At 35.6% G+C, this 27,481-nt stretch overlaps 1 protein-coding gene across 6 annotated transcripts in view; it reads left to right on the top strand.

The window, feature by feature from the left end:
- ASCC3 (activating signal cointegrator 1 complex subunit 3) overlaps positions 1-27,481 on the top strand; it is a 412,820-nt gene that overhangs the window by 294,262 nt on the left and 91,077 nt on the right. For all 6 annotated transcript variants that reach the window (XM_064289237.1, XM_064289246.1, XM_064289242.1 and 3 more), the window contains 4 exons: positions 10,319-10,456; positions 10,542-10,662; positions 11,618-11,750; positions 15,879-16,004. In XM_064289237.1, coding sequence (XP_064145307.1) covers positions 10,319-10,456; positions 10,542-10,662; positions 11,618-11,750; positions 15,879-16,004 — 518 coding nt within the window. The remainder of the gene's footprint in view (positions 1-10,318; positions 10,457-10,541; positions 10,663-11,617; positions 11,751-15,878; positions 16,005-27,481) is intronic.

Below are 27,481 nucleotides of genomic sequence, written 5' to 3'. Positions count from 1 at the left end.
ATAATCTTCAGCAGAATTTTACTTGCGTGTGATATGGTATTGTTTGATAGTTTCTGCATTCTGTTTGAATGCCTTTCTTTGGAATAGGCATAAATATGGATCTCTTCCACTTGGTTGGCCAGGAAGCTGCCTTCGAAATTTCCTGGCATAGACGAGTGAACACTTCCAATGCTGCATCTGTTTGTTGAAACATCTCAATTGGTATTCCTTCAATCCTAGAGCCTTGTTTTTCACCAGTTTGAACTTTTTCCTTCAATACTATTGGTTCTTGATCATATGCTACCTCCTGAAAATGTTGAACGACGACCAATTCTTTTTGGTACAGTGACTATGCATAGTCTTTCCGTCTTCTTTTGATGCTTCCTGCATCGTTCAGTATTTTGCCCATAGAATCCTTCAATGTTGCAATTCAAGGTTTGAATGTTTTCTTCAGTTCTTTCAGCTCAAGAAGTGCTGAGCATGTTCATCCCTTTTGGTTTTCTATCCTCAGGTCTCTGCAGATCTCGTCATAATGCTTTATTTTGTCTTCTTGAGCCACCCTTTGAAATCTTCTGTTCAGCTGTTTTACTTCATCATCTCTTCTGTTTGCTTTAGCTACTTGACATTCAAGGGCAACTTTCAGAGTCTCCTCTGACATCTATTTTAGTCTTTTCTTTCTTTCCTGTTGTTATAATGACCTCTTACTTTTTTCATGTATGATGTCCTTGATGTCATTCCACAACTCATCTGGTCTTCGGTCATTAGCGTTTAAGGAGTCAAATCTAGAGATGGTCTCTAAATTCAGGTGGGATAGACTCAAGATCGTATTTTGGCTCTCATGGACTTATTTTCTTCAGCTTCAACTGGAACTTGCATATGAACAAATGATAGTCTGGTCCACAGTCAGGCCCTGGCCTTGTTCTGATTGATGATATTGAGCTTTTCTGTCATCTCTTTCCACAGATGTAGTCGATTTGATTCCTGTATATTCTACCTGACAAGGTCCATGTGTATAGTCGCCGTTTACGTTGTTGCAAAAAGGTATTTGCAATGAAGAAGTCTGTAGTCTTGCAGAACTCTTTCCTGCAATCTCTGGCATCATTTCTGTCACCAAGGCCATATTTTCCAACTACCAATCCTTCTTCTTCTTTCCAACATTTGCATTCCAGTCACCAGTAATTATCAATGCATCCTGATTGCAAATTTGATCAATTTCAGACTGTAGAAGTTGGTAAAACACCTTCAGTTTCTTCATCTTGGGCCTTAGTGGTTGATGCGTAAATTTCAAATAGTCATATTAACTGGTTTTCATTGTAGACGTATGGATATCATCCTATCAATGACAGCCATTGTACTTCAGGATAGATCTTGAAATGTTCTTTTTGATGATGAATGCAATGCCATTCCTCTTCACTTTGTCATTCCCAGTATAGTAGACCATATGATTATCTACTATGACTAGGAAGAAGGACCAGGCGATCTACTTCTGAAAACACTTAGCCAATGAAAACCTTCTGAAAAGCAGCAGAAGGTTGTCTGATATAGTGCTGAAAGATGAACCCCTCAGGTTGTAAAATACTCAGAAGACAACTGGGGAAGAGCTGCTTCCTCAAAGTGGAATCAATTTAATGATGTGGATGGAGTCAAGTTTTTAGGACCTTCATTTGCTGATGTGGCATGACTCAAAATGAAAATAAACAGTTACAGACATCCATCAATAGTCCGAACCTGGAATGTACAAAGTGTGAATTTTGGAAAATTGGAAATTGTCAAAACTGAAATGAGACATGTAAACATCACTATTCTAGGCATTAGTGAGCTGAAGCAGACTGGTACTGGCCATCTTAAATTGGACAATCATATGGTCTACTATGCCAGGAAAGACAAAGAGGAAGAGTGTACCACAAATTAAGATTGGAAGATAGGCAGAAGCCGGTTCACGCAGGCCTTAAAATCATAGTTAAGGAGTTTGGATTTTATTCTAAAGACTATGGGATGGCAGTCATTTATTCATACATTAAACAAGACTTTTTTTTTTTTTTTAGCTCTTTCTGTGTGTCAGGTACTTTTCTAGAAGCTGAGGTCACAGCAATGAATAAATTAAAGTTCCTGCCCTTGTGGAATCAACATTCTAGTGAGGGTAATAGACAATAAACAAATAAACTGCTATGGGGAAAAAAGCAAAAAGGGAATATGGAGTGCCGAGCATGGTAGTGGAGTGTTACGTACTAATATAAATGGAGAAGGCCTCTCTGATGAGATATTCTTTGAACAGAGACCTGAAGGAAGCAAGTCAAGCTAGCATCAAGGGGGGGAGTGTTCCAGGGCATCGAAAGATTTTGAGTTAGGCAAATTACATGCCCCAATTTACATTTAAAGGCCTCTTTTGCTCCTTAGTGAAAAATGAATTGAAGTGGAGGCAAGAGTGGAATTGATGATGGTAGCCTAGGGGGTACCTAGAGGTGGTGGCAGTGGAAATGGAGAGACATGTTTTAGACCACAATCAAAAGGACTTTCAGATAGATAGGAATGGGAATCAAGAAAGAGTCAAGAATGACTCTTCAGTTAAAAAAGAAATATTTGGGTAAATAATGGTGCCATTTGTTGATATGGGGAAGGCTGAGAGTAGAAGATGGAGGGAAGAAGGAGACACATTTGAGCTAAAAAAAAAAAAAAGTTATATTTTAGACACATTAGTTTGTATGTCTAAGACTTTGAAGTGAAGATTTCAAGGCAAGTGGAAATAGGCATGTAAAAACCAAGGAGGGTGTCAGAGAGATGAACTTAGTAGCATAGAGGTGGCCTTTAAACCCAAGTGAGCACGTAAGACCCACAGGCAGAGAATTTGGAGAAATAAGGCAGGCCTTGAGGAACTCCTGCATTGTGAGCTTAGATGGAAGATGAAGAGCTAGCAAATGGCACAGACAATTGTGGTGCTGATAAGGTAAGATGGTGTCCTAAAACTTCATAGAATAGAGGGTTTCATGAAGGAAGGAGTACTTGACCACATCAGATGCTGATGGAAGGTTAAAAATGGGCTGAGGACAGAGAGACACCCAGGGGATTTAGCCCATAGAAGTCCTAGACAGACTTAACAAGCAGTTTTAGTGACATGTTGTAAACAGAAGCCAGCTTAGAATGGGTTTAAGAGTAAATGTGGTGGGGGGCGGGAGAGTGGAAGCAAATAGGATACATAACTCCTTCTAGAAGCTTTCCACTATACTTTAACTAATGTTATAATTTAGCATCTAGCAAGTATGGTCTGTCAGCTCCTGTCAGATATTCTGCAGTCTGGTCCCACATGCAAGAGTTAAAGGTGCTAGGATCTGGATAGTTGCCAGCCCACACTAAAAGATAAAAAAGCAGAGGGAAGATCCTTTCTTCTGAATAATTATTACTAGTCAAAGCTGAGAATACGACCCCCGTTTCATCATGCACACTTTGAATGAGATGTCATACCTGAGGTGGGAAAGATGATCTCTGTGTGAAGATTAGACTTTATTCTCCCCCTCAACTCCTCCGCGAATCTTGCCAGTCAGCACCAGAACTGCCCCTTTGTTCCTCTAATGCTGTCAGATAAGTCCAGGTAGCTAAAAAGGAGTACATCAAAAAGCACTAACCATTTTGTTTTTACAAGTGGGAATGAATTAGAATTCTGCAAGCCTTTCTGCCCTGAAAAGCTTGATCCAAAATGTTTGTGTTCTAAAATCTGCAATGCTGCCAGAAGGTAGATGGGGGAAAGGATGTGAAGCAGGAAAGGGAATAGCTTTCTGTCTGGAGCAAGATACGGCAGGAATCCATATGGAAAAAATATGGAGGTAACATGAAAATCAGAGGTGTATGGAAGATGATAAGAGTTCCTTGGAACAACAGTATAGTTAAACCTTACAAATTCGTACTAATTGGCTTGAAGGCTCATCTAAATTAAACAACATTATTAAAGAAATCTTTAATTTTACACAGTGCTTGAAAATGATTCATGAAAAACTAATGTAGGTGTACAGGTGTAGCACTTTCATGAACAAGATTGAAAGTGCTACACCTGTACACCTACATTAGTTTTTCATGAATCATTTTCAAGCACTGTGTAAAATTAAAGAATATCCTTCAGGTACTTAAGGTTGTGAAAAATATTTTCACAACCTTAAGTACCTGAAGGATATTCTTAAATACCTGAAAAGTTTATTATCCTAAGGTAAACATAACTCATCCAATCTTGTTATAAGTAAAGCCACATAGACTTACAAAGATGAATTATATTCTAGCTTTACTCAAAATTATCACAAGGTCATATCTGGTGGGATTTCTGCTAATGATATTTTACAATTTTTTTCTTTGATTCGTTTGCCTATTCAATCAGCATATACATATTGGCCTCTTATGGGTGAGAACTTTGTAACAGGCTTTGAAAACAGACTTTGAGATTGTTGAAAATCAGAAATTAAGTTGAGTTTAATGCAGAGGTAACCATATCATTTTCAATTTGAAAGGACCTGTTTGTTGATGTTTTTCTTTTTATAATATCAAACTAAACTAAATTGAGTTCATGATATAGAACTCCCACCCCAAGTGCTTTCTGCCTTATCAGCCTCAGACTTCTTAACAACTGACCAGTAAAGAAACTATTGGTGCCCGGCCACAATCGATGACTGCCCTGACAGGGAGCACAACAGAGAACCCCTGAGGGAGCAGGAGATCAGTGGGATGCAGACCCCAAATTCTCACAAAAAGACCATACTTAATGGTCTGACTGAGACTAGAGGAATCCCGGCGGTCATGGTCCCCAAACCTTCTCTTGCCCCAGGACAGGAACCATTCCCGAAGACAGCTCAGCAGACATGAAAGGGACTGGACAGTAGGTAGGAGAGACATGCTGATGAAGAGTGAGCTAATTATATCAGGTGGACACTTGAGACTGTGTTGGCATCTCCTGTCTGGAGTGGGGATGGGAGGATAGAGAGAGTTGGAAGCTGGCAAAATTATCACGAAAGGAGAGACTGGAAGGGCTGACTCATTAGGGGGAGAGCAAGTGGGAGTACGGAGTAAGGTGTATATAAACTTATATGTGACAGTCTGACTTGATTTGTAAACGTTCATTTGAAGCTCAATAAAAGTTAATTAAAAAAAAAGAAACTATTAGGCTGAGGAGATTAAGTGTCAAAATAGACATTATCTAGAAATTTGCTGATCATTGGACATTTGAACTCAGCTGAAGTTCATGGAATGTTTGAGTAATTGGGAACAGCCAAATAATATTCTTGAACTACTCGATAGTGAGACTATTCTATTTTATCTTGCCTTAGTTGGTATCATGCCTATCCTATTGTAGAAAGAAGCGAAGCTCTTGGTAATAATTGATATATTTATGGAGTACTTTTTAGTTCACGAAGGATTTATATTAATCATGACTTCTATGAGGGAAGTTCTTGTTATACCAATTTTATGGATGCATAAGTTGAAATTAAAAGAATTACTAAGCGATTTGCCCAATAGCACAAAACTAATAAGTGGCAGCTTCAACACTCAAAACCAGGATGGCTGACTCAGAGCCTATGTTTTTTTTTTACTCTCCCGCACAGTAAATGGAAGACATACTGACTGGAAGAAATGGAAACGTCAAAGGGGTGGGGAAGGTGGATTTGACAGGGACAGAGGTGCAGAAAAGATAGAGAAAACTTAGTAGCTAAAATATCAAACACAAGCAACCAAACAAAAGCTGTGCCATTGTTAATCACGAGTAAGATGAAGAATATTACAGTTTAGGAAAAAAAGATAATTTTAGATATCTTCATTTCTAGGCATAGGAGTGGAAATACTCAAAGAATATATGGATTTGTAAAACATCTGCATAGAGTTCTCCAGCTGTGAGCCTAATACATTACTCATTATCACAAATCATACCTGTTTTCTGTGTACAGTCTAAAATAGTGGGACCCAATCATAAGCCAAATGAGTAATATCATTATGTTAAATAGTTCTTAAAGTATCCTTCTCATCCATGTGGTGATGAGAGGGTATGATTGTGGTTGAGAGTATGGACTAGAACCACGCTTCTTGGGCTCAGTGTTGACAGCCCATTACAAGCTATGTGACATTGGTGGGTTGTTTAACCTTTAGCCCCATCACTTCATCTATAAAAACCAAACTGGTTGCCATGGAGTCGATTTTGTGTGTCAGAGTAAAACTGTGCTTCATAGGGCTTTCAATGGCTAATTCTTTTTGGAAGTAAATCACCAGACCTTTCTTCTGAGGCACCTCTGGATGAACTTAAACCTCCCACCTGCAGCTAACAGCTAAGAACTTTAATAGTTTGCACCACCCAGGGACTCCTCATCTATAAGAGAATAATAATAATCACATTCTCACAGGATTTTTTTGAGGATTACATGTGTTAATACATGTAAGGTACTGGAACAGTTAAATGTTCGATAAATGTTAATAGTTATTACTATTATGTTAGAGATTATATTATAGCACCGTTGAGTAATACTTCCTACACAGATAGGTTGTTTTTGCTGAAAGCTGTGTGGTAAAATTTGATCTTCTTTTTATAAACTTTAGCTTGTGATCCTTCACAAACTTAATTCGTATTAATGCAGTGTTTGTTCATTTAAAAGTATGCTACATTAGAAAGTTAATTCTATAATGTCCATTTGATCAGCTTTATCTGTATTTTAAAAGCCTTTTAATATATGGAAATGCTCTCTATGTAGCATGTGCTGCAATCTCAACTCTCCAAAAACAAAAATAAGCATAAAATGTATATTCAAAGCTATATATGAAGCACGTACACTGGGATTTCCCACCAACAGCATGGTGAATTAAATTAGAAATGTGTATAAGGAAAATCTTTAATATGTCACCCTACAAGCCAGCTTTGATATTGCTTTCAAGATTCAAAACCAACTACACCTGTTGCTGTCCAGTCAATTCTGACTCATAGCGACCCTATAGGGCAGGGTAGAACTGCCCTGCCGTACAGGGTTTCCGGGAAGCGGCTGGCATCAAGATAAAAAGCAAACATTCAGAATAGTTTTGTATTTATTAAGCAGACATAGCAAAGATTTACATGCTATTTTTTAGATTTTATTTATATACTTTACTTAAAATTGTGTATTTAATTACATAAGTATATTTATATATTAACAGTGTGGTAAATCATTTTCCAGGTGGTTTTTGGGCTTCAGAGGGAACAGCAAAGGAGGAGACGTTATGAGGAGTTTTGGGAAAGTGTGAAACTTCTTTTATTTCAATGTTAATTTTTCAACCTTCACTCTATGGGGTTTATCACACAGAAGTGTATTATAAGAAATTAACATTTAGTAATTATAAAGAACTGTTTTAACTTTATCTAACATCTGTACCAGATGTGATATATTTAACTATTTTTGTAAAATAGAAGAGTCTTCATAACTTTCATAATTCCTTTGCATGGTGCATCTTTCTTTTATTGAGCATTTTAAACAATTGATAAGTATTATTCAGTGGCATATGGTCTGAGTCTGACGTGCTTTGAAAAGAGTACAGAGTTCTGATAATGAGGATTCTGTGAAAATGGGAAAACCAGCACAACAGATATGCTTTGAAAAAGGATGGGTTTTTAGCATCTTGAAACAATATATCACACTCAAAGGGACAGAATTGGGCTGCACAATCTGTTAGCTCATTCTTGTCCAATCTGGCCTCCTCCTTTCTTTTGGAGCCAGCATTGTCATCGACTCACTGAATTATATTCTGACTGGAATGTATTTCAGGCACAGAGTAATGTATCTACTTAAATGGAATCCTATCTTTCTATAAAAGCTTTCTGAGTATAATAAATTTAAAATATAAAAAAAAAATTCTATTAAGTTAAAGTAAATGGTTCAACCATTTACATATGTGCCTTCTCCACCACCACTCAAAAAAAAAAAAAAAACCCACACTACTTAGAGGTACATAGATCCGTTACAATATTGAATAATTTTTATATTTACCTATCAGGTATCAGATATATTATCAAAGGCTATTTATTGGAAAGATTACATATAAATTATAACAAATGTTAGTTGAACAGAAAAGAACTGTGGAATTAAAACTGCCTCTATCAGTGTAATAACTATTATGGTTATTCTTTTTAAAACTCTGTAACAGCCTCTCTTAACAAGATTAAGCCTTAACGCATGTCCTAAGGCATCCACTGCGTGTAATGAATGAACTCGTCTCCCGTGCGTATAGACTGGTACTAGCTATCCTCGGGAGAATTGAGAAAATGGTGACTCAAATATTTTTTGTAGGGTTTAATTCTTTCACAGAACTAAAAAGAAACTAGGGTTGAAAAAAGCTGCTGTGTAGTATTCAAGGTCACTGAAGTTTCTAATTTGAAAACTATCGTGCTGTGTAAGCGAATTGGGTGTTATATTAAAACTATATTACTTTATATAAAAGATTAATTGTGATCATCTTTATAAAGTGCTAAATACACCTGACATAGTGAGCATTCAACAAATAAAACTTACTATCATGTTTTAAGCCTTCGTTATCCTAAGATTGCTTGTATTTTGGTCAAGATAAAATTCATTTTTATTTTAATGACAGTAATAAAGATGAATATATTTTAATCAAAAATTTTTATTTTCAAATTTAAATAGGCTGTCCATCAGCTATAAATTTTGCTTTTTTATAATGTTCAAATAATTCAGAATTCATCTACAGAAACTATGTAATAAATAAAGTTGTGTGTGTGTGCACTCGCGTGTGCATGAGTGTGAATGCTCTCATAAGGATTTTGGGTCTTTGCCAGTTCAGATAGGCAAATAGTTTTCTTTCATGCTTTGATTATGTGAAATTGGAGTGGGGGAGGTGGTCAGTGAGAAATAGCATTTCCTGATGCTAAATGGTGGAATATTAATGCCTCAGCAGACTCCTACCAAAGAATTTTTTAGCTCTCCTTTGGTAAATGGTATGTTACTTTTTGGGTATGACCAACACTGCCATGTTGTTGTTGTGTGTCATCCAGTCCATCCTGACTCATAGTGACTTTATAGGATAGAGTAGAATTGCCCCACAGGGTGTCCGAGGCAGTAAATCTTTACCGAAGCAGATTGCCCTATCTTTCTTCCACAGAGTGGCTGGTGGGTTCAAATGGCCAATGTTTTGGTTAGCAGCCGAGCTCTTAACCACCACCCTACTAGGACTCCTAACATTGCCACAGGATACCACAAATTATACAAATTATGAAAATACACTGTGATTTATGTTATAAAAATGGAAAGAAGAAAGAAAGAAAAAAAAAAAAAACTCCCTGAAACTAACCATCAGAGCAAGAACATCAGTGCATTAATTTTTGATAGTATAATTTTAAGATTTTTTTTTGCTGTGAACTGTGGAACAAGAAATAGGTAGCAGGCTGTCACTTGATAATGACTGACATAATTTATGAGCCAAGACAAGCACCTTTCTCTATAGCATGCATTTGTAGTCAGCTTATTTATTCTGTGCTAATTTTAAAGGAAAGGTAGATTTATGTTAATACATTTCTGTATTCCTGCTTAATAGCTTATAAATCATTCAGTAATATCATGTGAACAGTAGTAAACATGAAACAAAATGAACTGACCTATACCTTACGTTCAGTTCAGTGAAAATTAGTAAATAACATTCTGATTTGTATGTCATTAAAGTATTGCCTAATCTGTGTGATGCTTTTTATACATTAATAATTACTTATAAAGCCAAACTTCATTTTCCTGTTTTATGAGTTATTAGTGTGAGACAATTTGCTCCCACATAAGAAGACTTGAAATGTTCTATGTCTATTCAAAATGAAAGTAATAAAGAAGAAAGCAGTTGGAATGTTTCATTATATGGCTGTGTTTGACCTTATGCATTTTTACTAAATTACAACACCCAGCTTAAGATTCACTAGCTGGGGATTTGATGCAGTACTTATAGGTTTATGCACAACCTGAAGAGTAAATGGACTGCAAGTATACTTGTAATGTTACAGGTGCTGATAGTAGAAGAAGAAAAAGAAATGAGATTTCAAACCAGCATTACAGCCATTTTAATAGTTTTTATTCATTAAGGGGTAGTCCATTATAACACAAATTTTTTTCCTTGATGTGTAGAAGTAATATGAATAATATTTAAGCTTTAGTTCATTTATAATATGCATTCTTACCAAGCAGATATTCTTCTCAATTAATTATACTTCAATCCCAACTGTAAATGGGCTAATATTTTTATAGTATCATAAAAAGCAAAAGCAAAAGAAATCAATCAAATGTGCTCTTGCTATGAAAATATTAAAGCTAATGCACCTACATCTTGTAATTGTAGAGTGTTTTTTTTTTTTCAGATGGAGAGCATCATTGGAACACTAAGAGATTCCAACCTGAAGCTGACACTTGCTTTCGGAATAGGAATGCATCATGCTGGACTACATGAGAGGGATCGAAAAACAGTAGAGGAACTGTTTGTGAACTGTAAAGTTCAGGTATTTTTTTCTGTTAAAAGGTAATTAAAGATAACGTCAAAGTTATATTTTAGTCACATATAAGATAGTATCTTTTATCTTTTAGGTTCTTATTGCTACAAGCACATTAGCCTGGGGTGTAAACTTTCCAGCTCATTTAGTAATTATTAAGGGAACAGAATATTATGACGGAAAAACAAGACGTTATGTGGATTTTCCCATTACAGGTAAATTTTAAAAATTTCCAGAGTTATATTAATCTTGTCATTTTAGCCTTGGCAAGCCGAATTTCCATGAATTAAATATTAGAGAATTGGTCACATTTAAATGTATGAAGAACAAGTTGTCAATTTTTTGTTAATGCAAATCCTGTACAAAGTATTGAGCTGTTTTATTAACTTTTATGTACCCAATTTGTTAATGAATATCAAGAACATAACTGATGGTTTCAGATTCATAAATAGATAAAAGTACTGATTGATAGATATTGGTGATTTAATAAATTATGATTAAACATTACCTATGTTTAATTTTAAATATATTTCACTAGAAATGATACTTACATGAAACTTCTAGAACCAAAGTGTTGCTACAGTTTGTGTATCAACAGCCCATTAAGATATATTTAAAACCTTGATAGAAGCATTTTCAGTGGGTTCCAAAGAGAGATATGTATTCATTTATTTCCCTCAATGAACATATGTAAAAACTGTACCTTTATCTCATAGATTCATGTAGTATAAAAGAAAGAAGTTTTATAAGATGGGGGTAAGGTTTAAACAGGCCCATTATTCATGGGGAAAAATAATCAAATGGCTCTTTCAAAGAGGTTTTTCTATGTAAGTCTGACTTTATTTTCTTTTTTATTGAAATATTAATGTATCTTTAGCAGCATTTTAAGCATATAACTAAAGAAAACTTCTCCTATCTTACTTTTATAAACAGTAAGAGAGGCCCTTTTGGGAACCCACTTTTCCATCATAGTGAAATGCTTATTTAAATATAAATTTTCTGAGGAAATAATATTGATCTAAGGAACTCAAAAGTAGATACCAGAGATACATTACATGCTCTTAAATATTATCTTTGTTATTGTGTGTTAGAGAAGTGTGCCAGAATCAGTAAATACACCTTGTGCTATGTGCCACTTTGCAAAATCTCCCTCATCCTCTCTTTTTACAGACGTGCTCCAGATGATGGGGCGTGCTGGGAGGCCTCAGTTTGATGACCAAGGCAAAGCTGTAATTCTGGTCCATGACATAAAGAAAGACTTCTACAAAAAATTTCTTTATGAGCCTTTCCCAGTAGAATCAAGGTAAATTTTGCTTTAAACCTATTTAAATGGAATCATTTTATAGCAATTCGATATTTTTCTCATTATGTTTTATTATATAAAAAAGTCAGTCAAGCTTCTAGTTCAGAAGTACTACTCGAAGTGAAACTGAATGTAATTATCACTATAAGACATCATTCAATTATAATTTTTATTTAAAAAAACAAATTTATTTAAAGAAGTATGGTACAGTATGCAGTCACACTGGCTCGGGATCCAGCCAGCCTGGAATCAAATTGGAGTTCCACCACTTATTAGCTACATGATCTTGAGCGAGTTATTTAACCCCTTGGTGCCTTAGTTCACCGATCTGTAAAAACAGAATCATAGCAATAGTATCTATCTCATAGAGTGCTTGAAATGATAAAATGTAAAGTGCTGGAACATGTCTATCACATAGTAAGCACTTAATAAATTTTTATTTTGGTTTGAGCTTTTAGAGTGTAGTTAACTAAATAACCAAAATAAAGGGACTTAAAATGAATAATTTAGGCTGATGATCTATTTTAGAATTATCCCATACAATGTTATGGACCTGGTAACTGCAACCCTTTCATAACTTCTTCCTTCATTTTCTCAGGTGAAAATAATCTTTTCTCCCTGAGATTCTTCCATTTTTTACTTAAGACATATATTATTTCTACCTTTCATTGTATTCTTTTTTGTGCATGTTATCTCCTTTACTAAAATCTGTGTTGAGAACAAAACATGTTTCTGACTTATACTGTAAATATTTATTGGGTGTTTTATTCTAAGTGCTAATGTTCATTTTTTTTTTTCATTTGGAAAATATAAAAACATTAAATATTGTGGGACACAGCTAACGTTGTGCTAAGAGAAAATTTATGATTATAAGTGTATATATTAGAAAAGAAGAAAAGCTGAAAAGTCAATGATTTAAATAACCATCTCAAGAATTTGTAAAGAGAGTAGCAAGTTGAACTCAAAGAAAAGAAGATAAGAAAGATAAGGCAAGAATTAAGGAATTGAAAACAAACACACATTAGAAAAAAATGCACAAAGCCAAAAGTTGGCTTTTTGAAAAGATGAATAAAATTGATAAACCTTTAAGATTAATCAAGAAAAAAAAGAGAAAGAGAACAAAATAATATCAGCAATGAAATGATCCCACAGACATTAAAAAGATATGAGCAACTTTAAGCAAATAATTTTTAAAATTTATATCAAGTGGTAATATTCCTCAAAATAGAAACAGAGTTTACATAAGCTGACATAAAAAGAAAATATGGATAGTCCCTTGTCTATCAAAACAATTGAATCTGAAATTCAGAATCTTTCAACAAAGAAATATCCTGACCCAGATGCTTCACCAGCGAAACCTTGCTAACATTTAAGGAAGAAATAACATCCGTCTTGAATGAACACTTTTAATAGGAGAAGACGCAGGAATGTTTCCCAACTGGTTTTATACAGTCAGGATAAACTTGGTATCAAAACCTAATAAGAAATTTACGAGTAAGTAACAAGCCTTTGTCACTCATGAACGTAAATGCAGAAATCCTAAATAAAACATTGGTAAATAAAATCCAGGAATGTATAAAAAGAATAATATATTACAACCAAGTGATTTATTCCATAAATGCAAAGATGATTTATTAAAAAAAGCGTAATTCATCACATTAACTGAAAAAAATGAGAAAATCTTACCGTATCATAGATGTAGAAAAAAGCATTTGATAAAATTTTCTATCCATAATAAAAACTCATAGAAATCCATAGAAAGGAGTGTCCTTAATCTGATAAAGAATATCTACAAAAATTCTATTGCAGATATCATAGTTAATGGTGAAATATTGAAAGCTTTCTCTCTGATATAAGTGATAAGGGAGGGATGTTGCTCTCACCATTTCTAGTAAGCAAGAGGCCTAAGGAAGGCATTAGTGACTAGAGTCAAGGATAGTGACTAGAAAAGCATAAGAAGAGGGCTTCTGGGGTACTGGTAATTCCTTATATCTTGTTCTTGGTAGTGTTTACACAGGTGTGTTGACATTATGAAAATGTATTGAGTTGTATACTATAATTTATATAATTTTTCTATCCTTCAGTAAAAACTTAAGTAAAATTTTTTGAACATTGAGTAAAATTAATGTTACCCCTAGATATAAGTATTATTAGTATTTTATTTACTACATAGTATTCCATAGTTTATATATTCGTTTCTCTATTAATGTACATTGAGAGTTTCCAGTTTCTCCTGTCATGTATAATGTTTCAGTGAAGTATTTTGCTTGCCTGTCCTCAAATGTGAATGTTTATCTAGCAGCTGGTAGTTAGAAAGTAAAATTGCTGGGTCATACTAATTGTTCGAGTAGATATTGTGAAATTGCCCTCCAAATTGACTACCTACCAATTTATACTCTGCCATAGCAACTTGTTTTTTTAATTCAGCTTATTTCCATTTTCTCATGTCCTTGAAACATCTTCTGTAAAAGTTATTTTTAATAGCTGCATGTTATTCCAAATACTGTATTTTATTTAGTATTTTCTTGTTTGACATTTCTTCCCTTTTTTGCATTTTACGTAAGAAACTAAAAGAAATGTTTTGTTGTACTTCCCTTTCAACACATCTGGTCATCTTTGTATACTCCACAGAACCAGTACAACTTGTCTTATATGTACTAAAAAAAAAACTCATAGCAACGCTGTAGAACAGAGTAGAACTGCCGCATAGGATTTCCAAGGAGCGGCTGGTGGATTCGATCGGCTGACCTGTTGGTTAGCAGCCTGAACTCCTAAGAATTATGGCAAGCTATGTTTTTTTTTATGGCTGCTAACCAAAAAAAAGTCAGTGGTTCAAATCCACCAGCTGCTCCTTGGAAACCCTATGGGGCAGTTCTTCTGTTCTGTAGGGTTGCTATGAACCGGAATCAACTCAGCTGCAATGGTTTTATCTGTACTGAAAAAAAAAAAAAAAAAAAAACCTGTTGCCTTCCAGTCTGTTTCGACTCACAGCAACCCTATAGGACAAAGTGTAACTGCCCCATAGAATTTCGAAGAAATGACTGGTGGATTTGAACTGCCAACCTTTTGGTTAGCAGCCAAGCTCTTAACCACTGCCCATTTACTAGGCACATGATATTCACTGAGTGAATGAAGAGAATGTCAACTCATGGTGACCCCATGTGTTACAGAATAGAACTGCTCCATAGGATTTCCTTGGCTATAATCTTTATGGAAGCAGTATACCAGGCCTTTTTCTGAGGAGCCTCTGGGTGGATTTGAACCACCAACGTTTAGGTTAACAGCCAGTTGCAAACTACTTGTGCCACCCAGGCTCCTTTTATACTTATTCCAATACCTCATAAATATGCTCTTCCGTACTCCCCAGGATATCTCTTCTATGGCCTGATCTTACCCTACTCCTCTTGGCTCTCAGCCTCTCATACTGAAAGCATGTGTTTCTTTTTCATATATCAATTCATTTCCCAAAATGATTGACGGCAATAAGATACCACCTATTGAGTACCTAAGGAGCCCTAGTGGTGCACTGGTTAAGTGCTCATCTGCTAACAAAAACACTGGTGTTCTAACCCACCCACTGGGCTCCACAAAGGATAAGACCTGGCAATCTACTCTCGTAAATATTACAGCCTAGAAAACCCAATAGGGCAGTTCTACTCTGACACTTGGAGTCACTATGAGTTGAAATTGACTTGATGGCACCTAACAACAACACTGAGTACCTACCATATGACAAGTACTAGTGGCTGCTTTCAACAAATGATTATTAATATTAACTTATTCTGAAAAAATAATTAATTTAATTTATAGTATTTTTGTTAAATTTTTCTGACTAAGTCCACTTTTTATTCATGCTCTAACAAAAACTATAAGTTTTTAAAGATTGTAAGAACATAAATATATATGTACTGGTTAAGAAAATAGTTTCTTTAGTTCATGATACTAAATGATTTGTAGTATCGTGGTGAAAGAATATTGAAACAAAATTCCCACTAAAATAATTTAGGAGGAATATACACACTTGGTTTACATCTTAGAACATAAAATCTGGGTTTGGGCTAAGTGATAAATTTAAGTGTATTTCATTTAATGTTCATGTATGTTTCCCATATTTTATTCACCATATAGCTTATTAGAAGTGCTCTCTGACCATTTAAATGCAGAGATTGCTGGTGGCACAATAACATCTAAGCAGGATGCAATGGATTATATCACCTGGACTTACTTTTTCCGTCGTCTTATCATGAACCCCAGGTAAGTGGAGGGCTTCTCTGAAGCGCAGCTATTTACCCTTGTCTTTTTTTTTTGCACTGAATAAAGATACGTTTCAAAGTAATAAATTCTAAATTCACGTACATACAAAAAAGTTAGAATTTTGGATGTTTTAGGTATATAAATTTGCCCAGAAAGTCGGATGATGTCTTCAATATGATCACAATATATTATGATCTATTAGAAGACAAACACTTTTGTGTGTTTATTACTTAAAACCCTGCCACCTTCGAGTCAATTCCAACTCATAGCGACCCTATAGGACAGAGTAGAACTGCCCCATAGAGTTTCCAAGGAGCACCTGGTGGATTCGAACTGCCGTCGTTTTGGTTAGCAGCCATAGCTCTTAACCACTATGCTACCAGGATTCACTTAGCTTATTTTAACTATTTTAGGATATCTTCAAGGAGCTTGCTCTGCTGTTGGGTCTCGAGACAAAACATCTGAAGTGTTAAGAAATATGCTAATCTGTGTGGTAGTGATTGACTGGAGTGCAGTAGGAATTCAGAGGAGTGAGGTTTGTGAAGTTGTAGTGGGAAGAGTTTGTGAGGCTTTATAAAGGTTAATAAGAACACTGCAAGCGGAAATAACATTGGTGAGTGGTAGAGTATCTTTCGTTTCAGGCTGGGTAGTTTAGATCTTCAGTCAGCACCTACTGTTATTCAGGTGCTACGCTACGCAGGGGCATAAGGATGAGTACATCAATCCCTGTCTTCAAAGTCTTCAAGGGCTGATCTTTTAAAAGTCTGGAAGAGAGATATACAAATCATTACAATGTAAATCATAAGGGCTGTAATAGAACTGCATAAAAGTCTATGAGAGTGAAGGCTGCACAGAAGAGGTAATACTTGAATCAGATCTTGAATAAGGAACAGGAGTAGAAAAGGTAGAAGGCATTTCAAACAGAAAAATATTATATGTGCAAAGACCTTCAGGACTGGAAAGAGTCATAAGTGTTTGGAGAATGCCAAGAAGTTTGACATAGTGAAATCTTAATGAGTAAGAGGACAAGAAGATTGGAACCTGAAAGTAGGCCAAATGCCAGAGTGAAGGGCCTGCATGCTTTGCTAAGGACTGTGTATCCAATCCTGCTGACTGTGATGAGCCACTGGAGACTCTTAAACACAAATCAACATCACCAAATTAGGTTTTGTTTAGTTTAAATACTTATTGTAGTATGGTAAGGAATGAGTTGATATGGGGAAATATTTACAGCAGGAAGAACAGTTAGGAAGCTGTTTAATAATAGGGGAAGGTGCAGAGGGAATGAAATGAGGAGCCAAATTTGAGGGACATTCTTGATATAAATAGAAGGAAATATTCAACCATTATAAGGTCTTAGAGGGATCATGATGAAAATGTTATCACTACTAAATCTTACCTGTTGGTACCTTAAAGACCTTGTTTTCACATCCTTGATTTTTACTTATACAGATGGGAGTTTGAGAATATGATGATGTTTTGCTCAGAATTATTTGATTGTTAAGGGTCTTTAAATTAGGGACAAATATTCTTGCACGATGTGGCCACGTTATCAATGAGATAGCCACTCAGCACCGCACATTTGCACAGTTTGGAGGATTAGGATCATGAAATCTTCTACTGGGAGAGACTTTACATGAACTCTAATCCAACCTTATTGTTTGATATTGAAGAAATGTAGAGGGTAGGAAACCTAAAGTGACTAGTTTGTGATAAAGCCAGGAATTAAAAACCTAAGTCTTCTGACTAATAATTCAGAACCCCCACCCCCCTTTTTTTTTTCTTTCTCTTTAGCTTGGCATATAACTGTATATTACTATAGATATGTTCCTTATTTTTATATCTTAAGGATAGAGGCCATTCATGTGGTGGAAAGAGCTTTGAGCTTGGAATCAGAACACTGATTTCCTTGTCTCAGCACTACTCTTACTGTTTAACCTTGAGTCATTTCACCTCTCTGAGCTTCACTTTCTTCATCTGGAAAGTGAGTAGTAGCCTACCTCCCTCACAGGGTCGTGTTAAGAATCAAACAAAGAAGTTAAAGTCTTTCTAAAATTGTATTAACTATGAAGAACATGGTAAACGCCAGTTAGTGAGCTGTTAACTCTGTATCCCCTTCCAGTTACTTTACGAGTATATACCATCTTAAAAAGTCTACTTTAGAGATAAAGAACCTTCATTTCAGTCAGTTTATCTGTTTGGTACACAAAGGAACAATTACCTAAGGCAAGTTGAGTGTTTTGGCAAATTATAGTGCCTTACTGAATCTGCAGAAACCCTGGTGGTATAGTGGTTAAGTGCTATGGCTGCTAACCAAAAGGCCGGCGGTTCGAATCCAGCAGGTGCTCCTTGAAAACTGTATGGGGCAGTTCTACCCTGTCCTATAGGGTTGCTATGAGTCAGAATCAACTCATCGGCAATGGGTTTTGTTTTTTTTTTTTTTTTTTGGTACTGAATCTGCAAGTATACTGTATTTTGTGTGTGCTTCCTTTTTTAAATTGTTTTTATTTTTAAACTTTGCATTTTGAAATAGTTTGAGGCTTACCAAAAACAGTGCAAAGAATACCTGAATAAGGGCACATGATGTATAAAATTATAAGTGATAACAAAATTAATGGCAGGGGAGACATTTTAGGTATACAGTTTTGCATGTTAATTGAAGTTAAGTTGGTATCAATTTAGACCAGGTTATAATACAATTTTTTTATTGTAAGTATAAGATGTTAAATGTAGTCATTGTGGCAATCATAAAGAAAATATGCTAAAAAAAATACCCACAAAAGGAAAAGAGAAGGGAATCAAAATTGTCCACTACAAAAAAAACAAATCACAAAAGTTGGCAGTATTAAGAGAAGTGAAAGACAAAGAAGGTATAAGGTACACAGAAACCAACAAAATAGCAGAAGTAAAAAAACCCAGTGCCGTCGAGTCGATTCCGACTCATAGCGACCCTATAGGACAGAGTAGAACTGCCCCATGGAGTTTCCAAGGAGTGCGAAGTAAATCCATCCTTATTGGTAATTACTGTGGATGTAAATGGACTAAATGTTCCAATCAAAAAAACAGAAAGTGGCAGAATGGATTAAAAAAAAACAAGATCCAACTATATGCTGTCTACAAGAGACGCATCTTAGACCCAAGGACACAAATATGTTGAAAGTGGAAGGATGAAAAAAATTCCATGTAAATAGTAACCAAAGGAGAGTTGGGGTAGCAATTTTAATAAGATATAAGAAATAAGGTAGACTTAAATCAAAATCTATTATAAGATACAAAGGAAGACATTACATAAGATAGAAGGGTCAATTCATCGAGAATATATAACAATTATAAATATATATCCACCTAACATCAGAGCCCTAAAATATATAAAACACAGAATTTAATGGAAAAATAGATAGTGCAGCAATAATAGTTGGAGACTTCTTAGGCTGGGTTCTCTAGAAAGCAAAACTGGTAAAGCATATAAATATATAGAGAGAGATATCAAGGGAACAGCTCACGCGATTGTAGAGGTTGGAACGTCCCAAGGCCTTGGATCAGGATAGAAGCCTTTCCCAATTCATGGAGCCACGTAAGCTGGTGAACCCAAGATGAGCAGGTCAGAGAGCAGGGCTTCCACTCACAGGCTGTGAAGGTTGAGGAACCCCCAAGGTTGTCAGGCAAGACCACAAGGTTTCTCTTGATTCACGTAGCTGCAGGGCCTAGCGAACCCAAGGGAGCTTTTACTTGCAAGCTGTGAAGATCAATGAATCCCAAGATGGACAGATAAGAGCCAGAGGTCAGACAAGGGACCGCTGCTGGATTCAAAACAACCCAACAACCTTGGCAAGGTGAGCAGGAAGGAAGTAGGCAGCAGAAGGCGGAGAGATGAAGGCTGAGGGAGCAGTGAGCTACCACAGGCCCCACCCCCACTGGTACCACTCACCAGATTCCATTATGGGGGTGACCACATATCAGATTTCAACAGAGAAGTGATCACAACATTATACAACTACCAATACACTGAGAATCATGGCCCAGCCAAGTTGCCACACAATCTTAACTGTCACAGACACTTTGATACGCCACTTTCAATAATGGACAGAACATCTAGAAAGATCAGTAAAAGAGGACCTGAATGACACTTATAAACCAACTAGACCTAATTGATACATATAGAACATTCCACCCAACAACGACGCAATATACATCCTTCCACAGCACAATGTATGTTCTTCTCCAGTGCACATGGATCATTCTCAAGGAGAGACCATATGTTAGGTCACATTGCAAGGCTCAATAAATAAAACATATTTTCTAACCACATGGAGTGAAATAAGAAATTTACTAACAAAGGGAAAACTGGAAAATACACAAATGTATAGAAATTAAACACCACACTAGAAACCACTGGGTAGAGGAAGAAATAAAGGGAGAAATCAGAAAATATTTAGAGTTGAATGAAAATGAAAGCACAACATACCAAAACTTATGGAGTATAGTGAAGGCATTGCTCAGAGAGAAATTTGTAACAGTAAATGCCTACATTTAAAAAAAAAGAATAAAAATCTAAAATCAGTAATCTAACTCTACAACTTGAGGAACTGAAGAAAAAGGAGCAAAACAATCCCAAAGCTACCAGAAGGAAGGAAATAACAAAGATCAAAGCAAAGATAAATAAAATAGAAAAACAGTAGAGAGAATCAATGAAACCAGAAGTTGGTTTTTTGAAAGGATAAAAAAAATTGACAAAGCTCTAGCTAGATTGACAAAGAAAAAAAAAAGAGAGAAGATGTAAGTATCTAAAAAATGAAATAAAAGTGTAGACATTACAACCAACCCTCAGAAATGAAAAGGATATAAGAGAATCTTTGAATAATTGTACGCCAGCAAATAAGACAACCCAGATGAAATGGACAAATTCCTAGAAACATGTAAACTTCCTGCAATGACTCAAGAAGAAGTAGATCTTAACAAACCATAACAAGTGAAGAGGTTGAATCAGTAATTAAAAACTTCCCAAAAACAAAAGGTGCTGGACCAGATGATTTCATTGAGGATTTCTACTAAACATTTATAAAAGTGACTCCAATCCTTCCGAAACTCTTCCAGAAAATAGGAGGGAACACTTACTCGTTCTGTGAGACTAGGATGACTTTAATACCGAAGTCAAAGACACCACAAGAGAAGACAACTGCAGACCAATATCCCATATGAATATATAGATGCAGAAATCCTCAACAAAATACTAGCCAACCAAATCAAAAAGCATATTAAAAGGATTATATACCATGATCAAGTGGGATTTATCCTCAGCCTTTGTTTGTCTGTCATAACCTTGACTCTTGTGAAAAGTACTGACCAGTTATTTTGTAGAATGTCTTTCAATTTGGTTTTGTCTGAAGTTTCATCATTGCTAAATTTGTGTTATGCATTTTTGGCAAGAATACTGCAGAAGTGATGTTTTGTCCTTCTCGGTACATAATATTTAAAAATCTTTTCTAGAGATCCTTTATATTTCTCAACTGTGTGAAAGACCCCAAAAGTACATTACTCCAATCTGATCTCTCTACCAAATTATAGTCTTATTTCTCCACCAGACTTCTAAATGTTGCCTCATGTATTTCTCACCATAATTTCAAACTCAGCATGTCTAGAACTGAATTAATCATATAACTATCAAAATCTTCCTCTAATCTATCTTCCTTACTTTTGTTAATGATATTACTCTGCATCTGTTTACCTTGACTTCAAACCTCAAATTTGCTTTTTAATATTTCTTCTCCTTTGCATCCATAGTTCTTCAGTTGCTTAACCTACTTGTGTTCTATCCCCAATCTAGCCTGGTTTGCAAGCTGTCAGGCAATATTGATCAGAAATTAAATGTATTGTATTGGAGGTGGGAACTAGATAAGGCTTAGAGACAAGACGATAAGTAGGAAACTATCCAGTGTTTACGTTGTTCAGCCCTGAGAGTGAGATGAGCCAAGAGTACAGTTGGAGACCCCATTCAGAGTAGAACCGCACTAAGAGAAACTGGAGTAGGTATCACTGCCTGTTGCTCCAATTACAAACTGCTTTGTGTGTTAGTAATATTACGGTGTGAAAATTCTCATGTGATTGTAATAAACGATTAGGGACAGAACAAGAAGCTTGGAATGCTTAGCAGGGTGGACAAAGGGTGAAATTCTGAGGGGATGTACTTGGGTTATAAATTAAATTATACTGAGCCTGTGAGCCAGGGGACTTCTTGAGTACTGACAGCTTAGGGCCTGTCCTCCTCACAAGGCTATGTTGTTGTGTGCCACTGAGTCAATTCCAACTTAGAGCGACCTTAAGAAAAAACGAAACTGCCCCATAGGGTTTCTTAGGCTATAATCTTTATGGGAGCACATCTCCAGGTCTTTTCCTGGTCAGTACAATATACTAGTATTCCTTAGTTCCCATTGCCTCTGTTACTTTGATGGTTACCTTTCCCTCAGAGGAAATTCTGGGAGTCAGAAGAGCTCATTGTCTTGGTGCAGTGATTCTGATGAATTGGCTTAGGACATACAGTAGTTGTAGCTGCTGCTTTTCCTGCCCCCTTGCTTCCCCAGAGGAGAATTGGGTTCCTCACTACCAGAGGGGCTAGGGTAGATTAAAGGAGACATCAACCCACACTACTGCTAGGTAAGAGATTCCTCTCACTTTCTTGCTTTTGATATCACTGTTTTCCTGCCTGCAATACCCTTATATCCAACCAAATTCTAGCAGCCTTAAACATCCAGTCACGTATTGATTAATGCAGCTTCAATTGATTTTCAGGAGCTGGTAGATTATCCACTCTCAACCATACATACTGAGTGACCTTTAGTAGCTACCTATACATATTTCAAGACATCTGACTAGGTTAAGACTTGAGACCATCATGATTCTGAAGTAGGAGCCTGTGCCCAAGCCCCTGCCATGTAAGTTAGCCAGTCCAGAATAGATATGGTAATAAAGATTAAAAAGAGCGTGCTGTGATTTGTAACTGTATTAGGTTCTATTGGAAGGTAGTAGAAACCTAAGTAATGATTTCCTGTCTCAAGAATCATGTAGTCTCCTAAAAGAATAAGGTATAAGCATTTAAAATTTAAATTTATTTTTTTAATTCAGTAAACATTTACTGAGCACCTAACTATATGCCAGGTACAGAATAAGGCATTTTGAACTAAATTAGTAAACAGACAAAAATCACTGCTCTTGTGGAGCTTACATTCTTGCAGCACAGCCAGTAGATTTAGAAGTATGTTACAAGGTGGTAAGTGCTTTGGAAAAAAGTAGAACACGGTAAGGAAGAGTGGGAGAACCAGGGAGTAGGGCAGGAAGATTACAGTATTAAGTAGGGAGGCAGGATGGGCTTCATTAAAGTGCTAACATTTGAGCAAAGACTTGAAAGAGGTGAGAAGGTTAAGCACATGAATATCTGGGTGAAGAGCGTTTCAGGCTGAGGGAAGGGGAGAGGTTCTAAGGCAGGCATGTCTGGTGTATTTATGGAACAACGAGAATGTGCAGCTGGAGTGAAATAAATGAGGGGGAGAGTAGCAAGAGCAGAAGTTAAGGAAGTTGGGCACAGGTGGTAGTACAGGTCATGTGGGGCATTATAAACCCTGGTAAGGACTTTGACTTTCATTCTGGGTGAAATGGAAGACATCATGGGGTTTTGAGGAGAAGAGTGACATAATCTCCTCATGTCATCAGTCAGTTCAACTATAGTAACAAATGTTATAAATGAAAGACAAATTCTCAGATTGAGGTTTTGTTTTTTTTTTTTTTTCCTTAATCTAGCTAAGCAAGCAACATCTTAAATCAAAGTGACATAGGAAGGTTGAAAATTAAGGATTGAGAAAGATGTTAAGAAAAATAATAAAATGAAAGCAATAGTTGTAGAATTAAAATGAGATTCTAGACAAAAAAGGATTAAATGGGACAAAAGAATGATTCATATTGGTAACAGTCACAATCGCTAAGAAGTTATAGAGGTTATAGATTTTTAAATAACTTGAAATAACATCAAAATATATAAAGCAAAAAATGAAAGAGATCCAAGAAATGAACTAAGTTGCAGTTGTGTTGGGAGACTTTAACACATCTCTCAAAAAAAAAAAAAAAAAGATATGTCAAGGAGATAAAAAGGTACTTCATAAAATAGGGAATTTGAATAACAGTATTCTTGAATGTGGTTATATATAGATAAAAATATGACCAAATTCCCCAACTTCCTTCATTTAATCATAGTACTGTAAAGTACCGCCCACCACTTCCTCCCCAAAACGTATATTGATGAAGATGTCAGCCCACTATTCCTGGAAAATGCTCTATTATATACATTTATATTCTTGCATGTTTTTTTTATTTGCATAAAATGATGTGTATTTATTAAATATATATTGATGTGTGTATATAGAGACACATACGTACATTAGCTTGGCCAAATGTATATAAGCACATGTACCGGTGCTTTCATAAAACACATTCCAAATTGAATTCTGGATTCAATTTGTATGTTCAATTTTACTGTTTTTCCCTGAGAAAGCTTTTAAATATTTCTAGAACAAAAAGGTTGTGGTTGTTTCAGCTGTCCCTGAAACCACTTTCATTATTTGTGTCATTATTACTGCTGCATAATCTGAACATAAAAAAACATGGTGCTGTAATAAACAACTTCCCAGTACTGACAGCTATAGCAGCAGCAGTTCAAGACTGATGAAAAATTTCCCAGCGAGATCTCTGGCCAGGTTTACGTAAAGCAAACAGGAAATGACTGCCTCTGTTCACATTAAATCCAAACTGTTCGGTGTAACTTTATCTGTGTTTTACATTACTGTAAAATCTATTTTGTCCTCAACTGGTGAAATTTCATCCTTATTAAGATTTGAAAAAGATAACTTGAGGTTTCGTGTGTGGTGTTCTTGCTCATCCTTTGATAAGATCTTGTAAAGATAATTTCTTAAAAGTGGCTTCAGTTTTTGACTGTTTAAATTTTATGAACTTTGTAAATTTTTATGATAGGGAGAGATTTGTTATGACTTTTTCCCAATGGACTGCTAATAGAAGTTAGCTTGTCTAGCCCAGGTGCTGAATGCTGTCAGTATCACACTGCCTTTGACTTTCACACCTCTCAGGGGACTAGTAATTGTTGTGTTCAAACAGCCTGTAATTGTGATCCCGCTGGCTTTCTCAGTACGCTTGTGGCTATTAGAATCATTAAACAACTCAGCACCTGTTAACAGCATTGTAAATATTCAACCCTGCTTGTGTGCAGGTTGAGTCCAATATAGAGAAATCTTACAGAGCTCAGCCTCATAAATTAGAGCTTCTGACAAGTCAATTATTGTAAAACTGGGTTTTGCTGTGAAATAAATGAAATAGCATGCTGACAAAAAGATAGGCTATGTGTTTATGGCAAAAAGAAGATAATGACTTGATGATTCAATGCAGTGAACATGAAACTACATTGTATCCGTTATCTGTAATTAAACAGTTGTGTAATATGTCTGTTTAAAATAAGCAGTAAATTATAAATTTTGTACCGTGGAGAGTACAACATGAAAACAGACCTTTATCCTTAGCTCTTGCATGCTTTTTAAATTGCTAAAGTGATTATTGAATTTAATGATATGTAATCTTTTAAACTAAATGCTTATATTTGTTTAGGCTCGAACTTGCACTGTGACAGAAGTTCACTTGATAGAAGCACAAATCATATTATGCTAATGATAAATATATGAATCTAAATTCTATCCTTTATTCATCAAAGTGTCAGAATACATATCTCTCAAAACTTTATATGACCTAAAAGATAGTTCCAAAGAAATGCGGTAATTTTTAGCAAGTTAGATTATTTGTCATAGTCAGATAATTTGTTTTAGCCTCAGAAATAAGATTTTAGTTGATTTTTTTTTTCTTTTCAACAACTTGTTTTAAATGTTTAAGAAATGTCTACCCTGACTGTACTTTATCTGGATGAAAGTCACATATTAGTTCAAAAAATTTACCAATAGACTTAAATAAAGAAACTTTGGAAGGAATATTAGCTCATCAAAATGTATCTTCTAAATACATAAAACAATGAATAAAATAAATATAAAAAAGAAACTATAATTTTTGAAGGAAAGTTGTTGTCACTTATGGTTTTAAGTATTATTTGTGTATTAATTCACTAAAGCATAAAATTGTGATGTTTGCATTCCAGTTATATTTATAGGATAATGGCTTGTGATCAGTAGCAGCATCAGTGGAATTTTTCTTTCAAATGATCTAATAAATTCATAGATTAAAAATGAAATTTTAACTTTGTATTTCACAATAACATTATTTTCCAAATGTCTTCCTTCTGTAATGTTAATTGCATAGAGAATAGCTTGATTCTTGTCCTACAAATGATACTACTTATGTAGTGTCCTAAGGAGCCCTGGCACACAGTGGTTAAGCACTCGGCTGCTAGCTGTCAGGTTGGCAGTTCGAATTCACCAGCATCTCCAAAGGAGAATGATGTGGCAGTCTTTTTCAACAGGAGAAAGATTTACAGCCTTGGAAAACCTACGGGGAAGCTCTACTCTGTAATCAACTAATGGCAATGGGCTCAGTTTTACTGTGTCCTAGGCACATTTTCACTAGTGTTTTCAATTTAGAAATAACTTTATCAATCATATATTAATAAAGTTATTTCTTTGAATAACTGAAATAGCTGAAAATAGTGTTGGAAAATTTATAGGTTTAGCAAGCCAAAGAATGTGAAATAAAAAGTAAGCACTTATGCTGCAAAAAGTTTGGCTGATGAATTTTATTTCATAGAAAAAAAATGAAAGAGAAAGTATATTTTTAGTAATTTAGAATGGCTTGGGGAATCTGTCTCCTATGGGGCTTTGGATGTCCAGAATTTTTATTATCACTTCTAAAGCAGAAGTTATTCTAATTGAATATTCTTTTTTAGTCATTTTCCAGAATAAAGGGAATATTTTCTAATGCATTCTAATGCTGGTTTTTCATTTCCTTATATGCCTGATTACTTGTAAATTTGTATCCATTACCCATTGCCGTCAAGTCGATTCAGGCTCATAGCAACCCCACAGGACAGAGTACAAGTGCCCCATAGGGTTTCCAAGGCTGTAATATTTACAGAATCAGACTACCACATATTTCTCCTGCGTAGCAGCTGGTAAATGCAAACTGCTGACCTTTCAGTTAGCAGCCGAGCTGCTGTGACTACTGCATCACTGATACATTTGGTATAAGTTAACTCCAGCTCTAGGTTTAATACTTATTTACCTGCTCCTTGATAAATATTGCTTTATTTTGGTTCATGACAAGAACTTTTCCAGGAAAGAATAATTTCTCTATGGACTAAAAGGTAACTACCGTATCTTACACAAATAATGTGTGCCTTCTGCATTCGTTTGCTGGCTACCCGGCCAGGTATTTTCGTAAGCACACCATGCTATGCATGACGGCACTTGTGAGAGTGCCTTGGG

The sequence above is a fragment of the Loxodonta africana genome, chromosome 1, assembly GCF_030014295.1.
Source record: "Loxodonta africana isolate mLoxAfr1 chromosome 1, mLoxAfr1.hap2, whole genome shotgun sequence".
Classification (NCBI taxonomy): Eukaryota; Metazoa; Chordata; class Mammalia; order Proboscidea; family Elephantidae; genus Loxodonta; species Loxodonta africana.
The sequence above is the reverse complement of the archived record's forward strand: the minus strand, read 5'-3'. Positions and strand labels throughout refer to the sequence as shown.